Source organism: Chiloscyllium plagiosum, unplaced genomic scaffold, assembly GCF_037043375.1.
Source record: "Chiloscyllium plagiosum isolate Xiang-an unplaced genomic scaffold, Cpla_swu_hap1 HiC_scaffold_26, whole genome shotgun sequence".
NCBI classification, from domain to species: domain Eukaryota; kingdom Metazoa; phylum Chordata; class Chondrichthyes; order Orectolobiformes; family Hemiscylliidae; genus Chiloscyllium; species Chiloscyllium plagiosum.
Window position 1 is genome coordinate 11,963,952 of NW_028270164.1, and position 15,360 is coordinate 11,979,311.

Sequence of the window (15,360 nt, forward strand, 5' to 3'; positions counted from 1 at the left end):
TATCAGTGAGAAAATCTGCAATACCTTCAACCAATTCTATCAACTCCCATGTTGTGGAGTGGCTAGATTTTAAAGTATTGAGGGCTTTTGAAGGGGTGAACAAGGACAGGTTTGGATAACTCTCAGCCTCCAGAAAGGTTGAAAGCAAATTGAATCAACGTGACCACTCTGCCTGGATTTTTCCTTTCACAATGGTCTCCCACGGAATCCCTGTGCAGTATTTTGGAATAAAATCTCCACAAAGTAAGCGAGTCGGGTTACTGTGTACATAGAGCTTAATTCCATTCTCTCATGTCCAAACAGTTTGACAAGGGCAGAGCAGTGGACAGAGGAGATGAGCATTAGCCAATGAGAAGGTGGATGGTGAAGCTGTAGGCGATGCCAACTGACTATAAAACTCGCAAGAGATAGAAACTTTACCCAGTTGTAAGATTGGCAGGTCAGCGAAGCAGGAAGACTGAAGCTTTGAGCACCAGTATGAAGTGGCTGTTGGTTCTTTGGAGTCTCTGTGCCTTAGTGGGTGCTTTAAAAAGGTAAGAAGTTTTGCTGTATCCTTACTAATGGGAGTTTTAATTCACTGTATTCAGCAGTAAAAATCAGCCAGCTGAGCAAATAATAAACACAAATTTAAATTGATTGCTGATGCCATTATTGTAGCTCTTTAACATTGTCACTGTTTTATGGATGATTCATTAAAATCTTTAAAAATGTTATTAAAAACTTCCACGTGATTACAAATTCTGCCAATGATTTGTCAAATTTATTTTATTTTAATGGCCGTGCTGAGGATTAATTGAGGTGAAGCTGACATTCGACACTATTTTATTGTTGGTGCTGGGAAGGCTGGCCCATGTGATATAAGAATCTCCATTGCCCATAACATTTGTGAATTTCTTCAGAATTCAGTAAGTAAAGGTTAGCGTGGGAAATCAAAACCACACAATTTTTCTTTTGCTGCTAGTATAATCCTTGCACAATATAATCCTTACATCCACTCCCTAGTGTATTTTGAATCTCGGTGCAGGAGCAGAGTTCAGGAAATTTCATTAATGCAAATTTTCATACTCCATCTGTGTTCCCAGTGAATGGGTCAAATCAATAATTGCAAGCAAAAGGGAGGATGTGTAGGCTATGTTGAGTGAGCACGAGTCTAAGATTAGACCAGCTGTCTGGTAGAGAGAAACACTGGTGTGGAATTGGTGTTTGGCGGGTCTATGATTAAACACGCAACAGGGGAGGTTGTATGGGATGTTACAAAAGAGAAATAAGGGGATGATCAGTGCTATTTTGTGACAGAACCTTGACTGAAGGCTAAATGGAGAATGACCACATCAATAGAGAATGAAAGGATATCAGAGAGGGGTACAGAGAATAAATACCCTTGTACACTTAAAATTTGAAAGCGCTTAGGCCCATATTGGTCATCAAGCTCCCATCTAGTCTCATCCCATTTTCCAGCACTCGGCCTGCAGCCTTGTATGTTGTAGCATTTCAAGAGTTTTTCTAAACACAGAGGAACCACGATTATCCAAATGAGATGGGCGGGCACTACTTTGTTCAGATAATTGATTATTCAATTAATTGATTCAATGCCTCTCCTTTTGGGCTCGGAGTTTTCTGAAGTTTACTTTTTCCTCTCTCTGCCTGCATTGCTCCCTCTCTCTGTCTCAGGGTTTGTTTCTGAGCAGACACACACTTGTGTATAAGAGACCTGCAGCATTGCTGAAGCCTCTCCCCACCCTAATCAGTTCAATGGGACTGACACAGTGAGCACTGGCTAAGGCCGCTCCCCGTTCAGGAGACAAGGCAGCAGCAACTGCGCACGGGCCCCCGCCTGAGTGCCCCGTCCGTCCCTGCTCCCATCCAGCCCCACCCCAAACCCTGTCTGCCCCGCCCCCCTGTCTGCCCCCAACACCATCCACCCCGCCCCTCCATCCGACCCTCCAACCCTGTCCGTCCCTGCCCACATCCGCCCCACCCCCATGAGGCCCCATCTATCTACACCTACTGTCTGTGCACACACACACACATATACATAGCCCCACACATACACACACAGAGCCCCACACATACACACACGCACACACACACAGCCCCACACATACACACACAGCCCCACACATACGCACACACACAGCCCCACACATACACACACAGCCACACACACACATACACACACAGAGCCCCACACATACACACGCACACACAGCCCCACACGTACACACATGCACACACACACAGCCCCACACAGACATACACACACACAGCCCCACACATACACATAGAGCCCCACACATACACACACACAGCCCCACACATACATACACACACACAGCCCCACACATACACATACAGCCCCACACATACATACACACACATATACATACACACACATAGCCCAACACGTACACACATACACACACACAGCCCCACACATACATACACACACAGCCCTACACATACACATAGAGCCCCACACATACACACACACACACAGCCCCACACATACATACACACACACAGAGCCCCATACATACACACACGCACACAGCACCACACATACACACACACAGCCACACACACACACATTTTACTGCAACATTTTGACATGTTCCACCTCTGCCCTGTACAGGACAATGTTGGAGAGATTATCTGAGGAAGGGGGGTTCAGGGTACACTGCTTTGTAGAACTCCAGGGGAAGTGTGGGGAGAGAGAGAGAGAGAGAGAGGGTGGGCGGTCAGTCATTTGGAGTTGGTGCCTGGGCTCCCATCGATGTTCAGGACTGTTCTCAGCAACATTTCAGTAAGCTGAGTTCCTTTTTAATCATTGTAAACAAAAGACGCGAACAGTGGTGAAACACCTCTTTGATGTAATATTTCTACCGGGACCTTGAGATCTTCTTCGGATAATCTGAAATTTGGATAATTTATACTCCGATAATTAAGGTTCCTCTGTAGTTCTTAAATATCATAGTAGTTCTTGCAGTCTATGATACTTTCAAGCAGGGATTTCCAAATACCCACCGGCCCCTACATAAACATATTCTTCCTTAAATCCCCTCTAAGCCTTCAGACGATTACTTTAAAACAGCATCCCCTAGTTATTGGCTACTCTCCCTCCCTTCCCCCCCTGACCAACTACAGGGAAAAGCTCCTTCCTATCGACCCTGTCTGTGTCCCTCATCATTTTGTACACACCAACAACAACCCCACCCCCACCTTCCCCCGCTCTGAGGAAAACACTCTCAGCCTATCTAGTCTCCCTTCGCAGCTGAAACACTACATCCCGGGTAAATAATGGCCATGACTTTTCAATAGCATATTTTGAAAAAACTCACTTTGCATAAGCTTTATGTTGTTGCTTGTCACTAGACTATCTAAAAGAAAGCTAAAATGTTCAAACTGGAAACTTAAAAAGATGGGCCAGGATATCTCAAAGTGAGGCAAGTGTGGCTGATGCTAGTTGCTTCATATGGAATCATTCCCTATCCCCCAAGTTTCCGAACCAGTTTAATCCTCTGAAGAAGACAATTACTCTGCTGGGGCACAGCGCCAGGTACACTGCCCGTACCTCAACACTGAACCTTCATGTCTTCCTTTCATGTGTCATCACTATGCCATTGAGTCATGAACTTGTTAATCAGACAATACTTATTCCAGTCTCTGAACCTATTAAATGCTGTGTCAAGTTCTGGTCATCCTGTTTTCGGAAGGATATTATTAAGCTGGAAAAGGTTTTGAAGAGATTTACCAGGATGTTGCCAGGTTTGAAAGGTTTGAGTTATCAAGAAAGGCTGGATAGGCTGAGGCTTCTTTCACTGGAGCGTAGGAGGTTGAGAGGCAATGATAGAAGTTTATAAAATAATGAGGAGTATAAACAGAGTTAGTAGTAGTTGGTTTTTCCCTAGACAAGAATACTTCAAGACTCGGCGGCAGATTTTTAAGGAGAGTGGGGAGAGATTTAAAAATTACATGAAGGGCATTGTTTTTTACACAGAGAGTGGTTTACGTGTGAATTGAACTTCCGGAGGAAGTGGTGGATGTGGAGACAATTACAACATTTAAAAGACATTTGGATAAGAACATGAATGGAAAAGGTTTTGGGGAAATGGGCCAGGAGGAGACAGGTGGGACTTGCTTAGTTTGGGATTATGTTTGGCATGGACTGGTTGGACCGAAGGGTCTGTTTCCGTGCTGTATGACTCTATGACTCTTTTTTAACCTATAGTCATTTCCCAGGATATGGTTTTGCTGTACGTTTTTTGAAACAGAGTTGAAGGGATTACGTTTGGAGAAACCTTCGTTCTTCATTAAAGATTTCTTTTAATGAAGAATGCTTTTTACCAAAAGGTTGTTCTTTAGTGTGTGAAAGTTAACTCTTTGGTCAGGGGAGTGTATCAAGTCTGAACCTGATGCTGTTGAACTGCACAGACATTATGAGCTGTGCATCTATCAAGCAGCAGGAGTCCGAACTAGCCTGCAGGAGCTAAGGTCAAATTGTGCCCCCAACAATTCAGCTTTAGACTGGAGTTCAAGTCTTGAAGCAGCGTGGTCAGTATGAGTGCATTGAGTTTAATGTTTGAAACTGGTCTTTAATGGTGAATGAATTTAAAAATACTTGTGTAAGTATCATTGCCTCAGTAATTGTGTTAGTGGTGTTGTTTGCAAATCTCCATCAGAAACCCTCCCCCTCCTAGGTTCCCCCTTCCCAGCCAGAAACACAGGCATTTCTCCAGCACCCACTCACCGGCTGGTTTGGGTGCGTGGGAGAGTTTGGAGAAGCTTTCCCTGTTGTTGGCTATTTTCAGAACATTGTTGTATAAACACAGGGATCTACAAGTCCTGTTTTAGTTCTTGTCTAATAGTTAATTTTACCATCTGGCTGACGATGCTATTGACCCTATCACTTGATTCATATTTCCCTGATGACATAATGGAGAAAGCTTTTACCAGAAGGAAACTCAACAGAAAGCCAAGCTGTTTGTCCTCTGTTACCATTGACAACTTTAATATAAACCCTCTATGTATCCTCATCTCCCCTCCCCCAACCTTATCCCAGATCCAACCCTCCAACTTTGCACTCCCCTCTTGAATGTTCCTACCTGTCTATCTTCCTTCCCACCTATCTGCTCCACCCTCCATTCTAACCTATCACCATCACATCCCCCCCACCTTCATCTACCTATTGCCTTCCAAGCTACCTTCCCTCCAGCCCCACATCCCTCCCATTTATCTCTCAGCCCTCTAGGGCCTCCCCCACATTCCTGAAGAAGAGTTGTCCTGCTCCTCGGATGCTGCCTGACCGGCTGTTCTTTTCCAGCTCCACACTTTTCGACTCTAACTCTCAAGCATCTGCTGTCCTCACTTTCTCCCAAACCTCTCTCTATGATGGAGACACCCTCATCTGTTGGTGTTGTCATGTTCCCAGGGTCCCTCTGTCTAAACCTTCTAAGGAAAGAACATCGCAACAAATATAATTGAATCCACAGTGTGGAAGCAGACCATTCAGCCCACCAACCCTCCAAAGAGCTTCCCATCTAGATGCACTCCCCCACCCTATCCCTGTAACCTTGCATTTTCCATGGCTAATCCACTTAACCTGCACGTCCCTGGGCAGAAGGGGCCAATTTAGCATGGCCAATTCACCTGGCCTGCACATCTTTGGACTGTGGGAGGAAACCGGAGCACCCAGAGGAAACCCACGCAGACACAGGGAGAATGTGCAAACTCCACACAGTCACCTGAGGGTGGAACTGGACCCAGGTCCCTGGAGCTGTGAGGCAGCAGTGCTAACCACTGAGCCACCGTGCTGCCTAATTGGACAAGAATAGACTATTCAGCTTCTCAAGCATGCTCCCCCAAAGTGGCTGAAAGAGAACGTGCTTTTCTCTGCAACAGACCAGACTTTGCAGTTATGCTACACCTTTTCCAATCACATAACATCCTACAGCACATTATAGAGGATAAAGGGCATATGAACTGCTATGTCACAGTTGTAATGTAGGGAATACAGCACTAAATCTAAGTGCATAAAGATCCCGCAAGCTGCAAGAAGGTAAATGACCAGATAATTAGTTTCTGCTTATGTTGCTGATTAAGGGCTAACTATTGTCCTGTGCACCAATGATAACTCCCCTTACAACAGGATCTTTCCCACCCACCTGAGCGAGCAGGTGAGCTCTCAGTGAACATCTCATGCACTCAGTAGTGCTGTGCTCCTTCTGAGCCATGTGTTCAACAACGAAGTGAGACTCGGAATATAAGTGAGTGGAAGACAGCTACCAATGATCCAAAGCTGACCATGGTAGCTATTCAATCCATAATGGAGCCTGATGGTCTTGTGAACGCCAATTTGTACCAAGCTGTAATAGTCTTTGAGAAGGGTGTGTGCTGTTTAGTTAATAGAAACAATTGAGACAGGATAATTGAGGAGTGGTTGAGATGACTCAATAAGATCCAAACATATAATCTCGAGAGCCCTCAGTATCCCCTATCACCAGTATCCTTACATACAAATGCAGAAGGACACCACTTGGACTGGAACAACACATCCATCCTAGGACAAGCCAAACAGAGATGCGCACAAGGATTCCTAGAAGCATGGCATTCCAACCGGAACTCTATCAACAAACACATTGAGTTAGACCTCATCTACCACCCCCTGAGAAAAAGAACAGGAAATGGTATCGCCAACACAGGAAATGACATCACCGACCCAAGGAAACTTAAACATAGAAATAGAAAGTGGGACATAACACCAGCACTTCACTGAAGGCTCACTGATGATATTGTCTGGTATGATGACGAAACATTGAAAAACGAACCTTCCAGCTCAGCAAGCAAACTTATATCCATCAGAGTATATCTTCATCACTTGAGTACAATCAATTTATTGTTACTTACCTTTTCTATTCATTCATTGGATGTATTTGTCACTGGTAAGGCCAGTATTCATATCCCACTCTTAATAACTTGGTAAGGTGTTGGCGAGCCACCTTATTGTACACAATTAAACAGTGTGTTCAGCCAATTCAGAGGGTGACTTTGAGTCAAGCACATGAATTCTGCACGTCTGGAGTCACATGCAGGTCATGCTAGGTAGAGCTGGCAGAATTGCTTCACTAAAAGGCAAGAATGAATCAAATGGTTTTTGTTTGAAAATCCAAGAGTTTAATGTCCACTATTGCCAATACTAACTTTTTATTCAAGATTTTGTTTACTAACTTAATTTAACCTCCTCAGCTAGAGTGGTGGAAAGTAAACTAGTGTCTACTTAGTATTACTAGGGACATAGCAGAATCACACAGAGGTCCTGTGACAGAGTGAGTATCGTCCCTGCCTCTGAACCTAAAGCTCCAGGTTTGGGTCCCACTCCAGGACTTGATCCCAGCTGAAGAAGGTTGACCTATCTCAGACAGACTGAGTGTCCAGCACACATCAATGGCAGGTAGTCAGACTGGGAGAGATTCTATCTTATGGGAACCCTAAGACCAGAGTTCATGGGATCCAATGAAATTTGGAAATTGGGTCCACAATTAAATGAGTGGCAAGAAGCAGAGGGTGATGGTTGAGGGATTTATTCCGGTTGAAGGTCTGAGTCCAGTAGTGTTCCACAGAGGTCAGTGTTGGGGCCCTTGCTGTTTGTGGTTTATATTAATGATTTAGACCTGAATATAGGAGGGTGGATCAGTAAATTGGCAGATGTTTCAAAAAGTTGCAGGGTGGTAAATAGTGAGGATAGTCTTATGTTACAGAAGGGTACAGTTGTTCAGATGGAGTGATCAGTGGTAAATGGAATTCAATCCAGGTAAATGTGCGGTGATGTACTTGGGCAGGACAAATAAGGCAAGTGAATACATGATGAACAGTAGGACCCTGGGAAGCACTGAGGGTCAGAGGGACCTTAGTGTACATGTTCAATGGTCCCTTAAGCTGTCAGGACAGGTGGATAAAGCAGTAAAGAAAGCATGTAGTATAATTGCCTTTATGAAGGCATAAAGTTTAAGAGCAGGGAGGCTATGCTGTGATTATATTAAATGATGGTTAGGTCACACCAACATGAATGTTGTATGCAGTTCTGGAATCCAGAGTGATAGGATAGTACTGGAGAGGGTTCAAAGGTGATTCGCCAGAGGACATTGCCTGGATTGGAGACTTTCAGTTCTGAAGAAGATTGGATAGACTGGGATTGCTTTCCATGGTGCAGAGGAGATTGAGAGGGGACATGAGTGAGACATAGAAAATTATGAGGGGCAGAGATAGGATAGACAGGAAGATCCCGTCGATGGAGGGATCAATGACCAGGAGACACAGATTTAAGGTATGGGGCAGAAGGTTTAAAGGAGATGTGAGGAAAAACATTTTCACTCAGAGGGTGGTGGGAATCTGAAACTCACTGACTGTAAGGATGGTAGAAGCAGAAACCTTCACAACACTTAAATATTTTGAAGTGCACTTGTGATGCCAAGGCATACAAGGCCATGGGCCAAGTGCTGGAAAATGGGTTTGGAATAAGTGGTTGTTTTTGACTGTCACAGACTCAATTGGCCAAAGCAGTTTTTTTCTGTGCTGTAGGCATCTATATTTCTATGACTGTATGACTCTCTGTTCAGCCCTGCAATAGAAAGTAATTTGGAATTGCTCCTCTATCACCACTGTCCATAGCTCCAGGCCACAACGTAGATGTAAGAAAGCCCATTGGCATGGCAACTTGGATTGTATAAGTGCACAACCCCAGTGTAACCATGATGTTACAGCAGCCTTAATTAATGAGTCTGACGCTGAGGCTCAAAATGATTAATTGACTTTGAATACATTCTCTGATTGCAGTTAAATCAAATTCTGCTGTGCCTCCAGACCAAGATTTGTTGAAAGACTGTGTTTCATAAACATTGTATAGTTTAGTCAATAGAATGCTTCTTTTCGTTAAAGTTTGTTGTTTAACTATATTTCCTTCTGCATATTAATTTGCTGCTGATGTGTTCCTTCAAACATTTGTTCAGCCAAAACTTTTCTCCAGACTATGTTGATTCCTAGCATAGAGAATTTGACGGTTGCTGTTCACAAATGTGGTAATGTCAGGCAGGAAAAACCCAGTAGGACAGTTGTAAAGAAAGAAATGATTTGATAATCGACTATGGAGGGATGCAAGTGAAGTGACCATAAGCATACTGTGTCATATTCTAATTAGTAATGAAGGAAACTATGGAGGAAGTTATCATCAGCAACATATTTTATTCACACCTGGGACATGGATGTTGTTGGCTGGGGCAGTATTTATTGCCCATCCCTAGTTGTCCATGTGCTGTGGGTAGACCCACAAAGCTGTTAGTGAAGGAATTTCAGGATTTAGATTCAACGACAGTGAAGGAACTGTCCAAGTCAGAATATATTTCCAAGTCAGGATCATGAATGGCTTGGAGGGGAGGTGATGGTGTTCTACATATCTGCTGCCCTTGTCCTTCTAGACAGAAGGAGTCATGGGTTTGGAAGGTACAGTCTCAGGATATTTGGTGAATTCCTGCACTGTATCTTGTAGATGGTACACAGTGCTGCTACTAAGCATCAGTGATGCAGTGAATGAATGTTTGTGGATGTTATGCCACTCAAGCGGGCTGCTTTGCCCTGGATGGTGTCAAGCGTCTTTAATGTTGTTGGAGTTGCACTCATCCAGGCAAGTGGGGAGTAGTCCAACACACTCCTGATTTTTGCCTTGTAGATGGAGGCAGGAGGTGAGTTACTCGCTGCAGTATTCCTGACCTCTGATCTGCACTTGTAGTCACTGTATGTACATGGTGAGTCCAGTGGTCAATGGTAACATCCAGGATGTTGATAGTAGGGGAATTCAGTGATGGTAATGCCAAGGAGTGATGATTAGATTGTAACTTATTGATGCTGATCACTACCTGGCAATCATGTGGCATGAATCTACACAACGTCTTTAACTTAACAAAATGCCCAAGAACACTTCACAGGAGCATTATTAGACCACAGCTTTGCTTCTGATTGTTTAGGTCCTAAGCTTTGGAATTCCCTCTGCCTCTCTCTCTCTCCTCCTTCAAGATGCTCCAAAAGTCTACCTCTTTCACCAAAGTTTAGACCTGCTGAATATTTCCTATACTCTGTTTTTTTAAAGTCAGGTTTCCAGTACAGACAGTATTTTGCTTTCATTTCAGCCATGTTTGCTGAAGAAGCATAAAAAAACTGCTGACCCTGGAATCCCAGAGTCAGGGAGTGTTTTTCAAACAAAAACAAAATCAACAAAAGGGCCTTCATACCAAAAAAAAGAATTAATTCTATAACAGAGAAACATGGTGAGACTAACTAGACATTCTGTTAAAGAGCTAGCACAGGAAGGAGACGGCCAACTGGCCTTCTTTGTGCAGTAGGATTATGTAGTCAGAATCTCTTTTTAATAATCAGTCTGCTCACACCTTTTGAGGGCTAACCCGTCAATTATTCAGGACCCTTTAATCCCTGGATGATCATTAACTACCAAAGTGTATTAGCATTTAAATTGCTTTCTATACTAATATCATCTGCACCATGGAATCAAAAATGTAACCCCTGGATGTTCATTAACAGCCAGTTGTTATATTTGCATTTAAATTGGTCTTTGTATTAATGCAATTAACTTTGCATAAATATTCAATCCTGCCAACTGAAGAGATGGATTTGTTTTTATAAATAAAGTGCTCAGATGTGTTCTGACACACCCCTGGAGCAGGTCTGACTTAAACCTTCTGGTTCAGAGGTTGGGATACTACTATTGCACCACAAGAGCCCTCACCAAATCAAGAAATATTGAAATAACATTTAAAAATTTCATCTCTGCCTGTTGTATTTGACCTGTGTAACTGATGCTAATATCACTACTTGTACATTGCTCGGTAAAGTTGACATGTTCACACAGTGATTTGCACTTTCACAATATGTTGACTCACTGATTTGCACCTTCCCAATATGTTCACACACTGATTTCCACCTTCCCAATATGTTCACTCACTGAATTGCACCTTCCCAATATGTTCACATACTGATTTGTATATTCCCAATATGTTCACACACTGATTTGTATATTCCCAACATGTTCACATACTGATTTGTACTTTCACAATATGTTCATATACTGGTTTGAATCTTCCCAACATGTTCACACCACTGATTTGTACATTCCGAATACATTCAATATGGCAAACCTCCCCCCACGGCTGGGTGAGAACCAGTGGTTGTGAGATGAAGACCTTCAGTGGGCATGATGTGCCCAGTCAATAGAAGGGCAGGAAGGTCCTTCTCTACAAGGATCTATTTAGGATATTGGCCAAAACGTCATTGTCCAAAATCCTTCTGCCTGCTCAACTGCCCCGGACATGAATCTCATGCCGGGAGAATACAGAATTACCACCCATTGATGACAAAAATAAGAGAGGCTGTGCTGAATCTTTATAACACTCTAAGTAGGTCTCTCCTAAAGGCACAAGTTGTCACATCTGGCATCAGGAAGAAGGTGCTCCACTGAGAACCATCCTCTGCCACTGGCTTCAACTCCCTGATGTCCCATCTACCTGTACCTGCAATGGTACTCTGCCTACCATCTTGGGACCATGGTAATCCCTGGTGGATACAGTACAGCAGCAGTTTTACCATTCCAATGATAATTACCGTCAATACATCAGTGACTGTAAACCACCTGAAGTTGTGAAAAGTGCTGAATAGTACTTTCTTTCAACTTTCATAGAAATAGGAACTAGAGTTGCCATCCAGCCCTTCAACCCAGTTCCATCAATCAAGAAATCATGGCTGTTCTACTTCCATCTTCCCATGCTATCTCTCTATTCCTTAAATCCATTAGAACCTAAAAATCTATATCTTGAGCACAGTTAACAACTTAGCAGGCACATTTTTAGGGTGAGAGTAGAGAGATTTAAAAAAGACTCGAGGGACAAATGTTTTACCTAGATGGTGGTTTGCATGTGGAATGAACTTCTTGAGGAAGTGGTGGATGTGGGCCCAATTACAACATTTGGCTAAGTACATGAATAGAAAAGGTTTGGAGGGATATGGGCCAGGAGCAGGCAGGTGGGACTAGTCTAGTTTGGGATTGTGTTCATCCTGGACTGGTTGGACCGAAGGGTCTGTTTCTGTGCTGTCTGACTCTCTGAGCATCTCTGGGATGGAGAATTCCAAAGACGACAACCCTTTAAGTGAAGAAACGTGTGCTCATCTCAGTCTTGGGGGCCCAATCAGGACAGAGAGGAAGAGGAATTTCTTCTTTCAGAGGGGAGTCAAACTGATGAAGAGGGTTGTCATGACTGGCTTATTGAGTATAAGGGAGGCTAAGATAGACAGAATTTTAATAAGTAAGAGATTCAAGGGATATGGGGAAAAGGCAGGAATGATGAATTAAGAATGATCAGATCAGCCATGATCTCATTCAATGGGGGAGCAGACTCCATGGGCCGAATAGCCTTCTCCTGCTTTCATGTCTATGGTCCTACAAATCCCTTATTCAGAGACTGTGACACCTAGTTGAGTATTTCCCAATCTGAGGAGATCTATTCTCGGCACTATCCTGCCAGACCCCATGAAGGTTTTACGTGATTCAATGGCATCTGCTTTCAATTTTCCAACTTCTAGAAAATGTAAGCTTAGTCCACTTAATCTCTACTCTCATGGTAAAACATCCCAGAGTATCTCCCAGGAGGGCGTCTGGAAGAACAAGAGGAATTTAGATTGGGAATTGCCGAGGGTGAGGGAGAAATAGCTAAAGGGTCTGGAACTATGGATAAAAGCAAAGGAGCGAAATGTCATTAGTGTTAGAAATTCTCTTTGAGCATTGGAAGCTGAATCATTGAATATATTCAGGGGCAAACTAAACAGATTTTTGATCAAAGAGGGAGTCCAAGGGTTATGGGGAACAGAAAGTGGAGTTGAGTCCACTATCAGATGTACAACCATAAGACCATAAAACCATAAGAAACAGGAGTGGAAGTAAGGCCATTTGGTCCATCGAATCCAATCCGACATTCAATCATGGCTGATGGGCATTTCAACTTACCCGCACTCACCCTGTAGCCGTTAATTCCTTGCAAGATTAAGAATTTATCAATCTCTGCCTTGAAGACAGTTAATGTCTGAGTCTCCACTGCACTCCGTTGCAATGAATTCCACAGGCCCACCACTCTCTGGCTGAAGAAATGTCTCCTCATTTCTGTTCTAAATTGACCTCCTCTAATTCTAAGGCTGTGCCTATGGGTCCTAGTACCCCCGCTTTAACGGAAACAATTTCCCAACGTCCACCCTTTCTAAGCCATGCTTCTAAGCCAATCAACAAAATGATTGAAAGCCAGAGCTGGGATGAGGGCCTGATTGGGCTACTTTCATTCCTATCTCTTAAGACCTCATGTCGAAGTGGGAACAGAGGGAGCAGACATAGAGTGGAAATGCAGGCCTGAAAGTAGAATTGGAAGAGATATAGGTGTCTACAGCAAAAAAGGGATCTACACAGGAATGAAAGAAATCAAACTCTTGCCACTAGGAAATGGTGAGCCAGTGTAGGATGAACAGCATTCCAGGATTCCCCTACTTTATTCATGAATGAAAACTCAGGAGACTGAGGCATCAGAAATAGTTATTTGTAACTTGGTCATGGGATGTGGGCACTGCTGGCTGAAAAGGAATCCAGTACATGCTTGGTTGAGATTGAGACTGTTGCTAAAAGAGCTAAATTGGGGTGGCACGGTGGCTCAGTGGTTAGCACTGCTGCCTCACAGTTCCAGTTTGAATTCCAGCCTCAGGTGACTGTCTGTGTGGAGTTTGCATATTCTCCCCGTGTCTGCGTGGGTTTGCTCTGGTTTCCTCCCACAGTCCAAAGATGTGCAGGTCAGGTGAATTGGCTGTGCCAAATTGCCCATACTGTTAGGTACGTTAGTCAGAGTGAAATAGGTCTGGGTGGGTAACTCTTTGGAGGGTTGGTGCGGACTATTTCCACGTTGCAGGGAATCTCATCTCTTAATTAATCAAGTGTTCCAGCCACACTGATGAACCATTTTTTGTTCAAACAGAGGGTGTGCGTATTGCTGGCTAGGCCAACATTTCCTGCCAATCCCTAATTTCTCAGAGGACGGTTAAGAATGGGTCTGGAGTCACATGTAGCCTGAGCAAATAAGAACAGCAGATTTCCTTTAGGATATTAGTGAGCTGGATGGGTTTCTAATGCTAGAGTTTTGTTGCATTTGAATTTCACTATTTACCATGATGGGATCTGAACCCATGTCCCTGGATGATTAGCATGGGCTTGCCCAATTTACTCAAGAAAGCGGGGACTGCAGATGCTGGAGAGTCAGTGCCGAAGAGTGAGGTGCTGGGAAAGCACAGCCAGTCAGGCAGCATCCGAGGAGCAGGAAAGTCGGCGTTTTAAGCATAAGACCTTCATCAGGAATGGAGGGTGGGGTAGTGCACCCGAAGGGGGCTGAGAGATAAATGGGAGGGGGTGGGGCTTTGGAGGGGGCTGGGGGGGAAGGTGATAGGTCGGAAAGGAGGATGAAGCAGATAGGTGGGAAGGAAGATGGACAGGTAGGACAGGTCAAGAGGGTGGTGCTGAGTTGGAAGGTTGGATCTGGGATAAGGTAGGGGGAGGGGAAATGAGGAAACTGGTGAAATCCACATTGATCCCATGTAGTTGAAGTGATCCAAGGTGGAAGATGAGGCATTCTTCCTCCAGGCGTCAGGTGGTTAGGGCTTGGCAGTGGAGGAGGCCCAGCACCTTCATGTCCTTGGTGGAGTGGGAGGGGGTGTTGAAGTGTTTGGCCTCGGGGTGGTGGGGTTGTTTAGTGTAGGTGTCCCAGAGATATTTTCTGAAATGTTCCGCACATTGTTGTCCTGACTCCCCAGTGTAGAGGAGACCACATCGGGAGCAATGAATACAGTAGATGACGTGTGTGGAAGTACAGGTGAATCTCAGATGTGGATAGATGTGGAAGGATCCTTTAGGGCTTTGGACAGAGGTGAGGGGGGAGGTATGAGCGCAGATTTTGCACTTCCTGCACATGGTTGGGGATGGTGCTGGGAGGGAAGGATTGTTGGTGGGGGATGTGGACCTAACAAAGGAGTTGCAGAGGGAATGATCTCTCTGGAATGCAGATAGGATGGGTAGGGAATATATATCCCTGGTGGCGGGGTCTGTTTGTAGTTGGCGGAAATGGCAGACGATGGTGGGTTGCATCCGGACGTTCGTAGGGTGGAAGGTGAGGACTGGGACGTTCTGTCCTTGTTGTGTTGGGATGGGTAGGGTTCTAGGGCGGAGGGGGGGTTGTGGAGGAGATGCGCTGGAGGGCATCATTGACCATGTAGGGGGCGGGG

At 44.3% G+C, this 15,360-nt stretch overlaps 1 protein-coding gene across 1 annotated transcript in view; it reads left to right on the forward strand.

Annotated features, from left to right (window-relative positions):
* Positions 1–399: 399 nt before the first annotated feature.
* ren (renin) overlaps positions 400–15,360 on the forward strand; it is a 44,883-nt gene continuing 29,922 nt past the window's right edge. Inside the window, exon 1 of the mRNA XM_043716428.2 lies at positions 400–533. Within this exon, the coding sequence (XP_043572363.1) occupies positions 478–533 (56 nt within the window). The 5' untranslated portion in view covers positions 400–477. The remainder of the gene's footprint in view (positions 534–15,360) is intronic.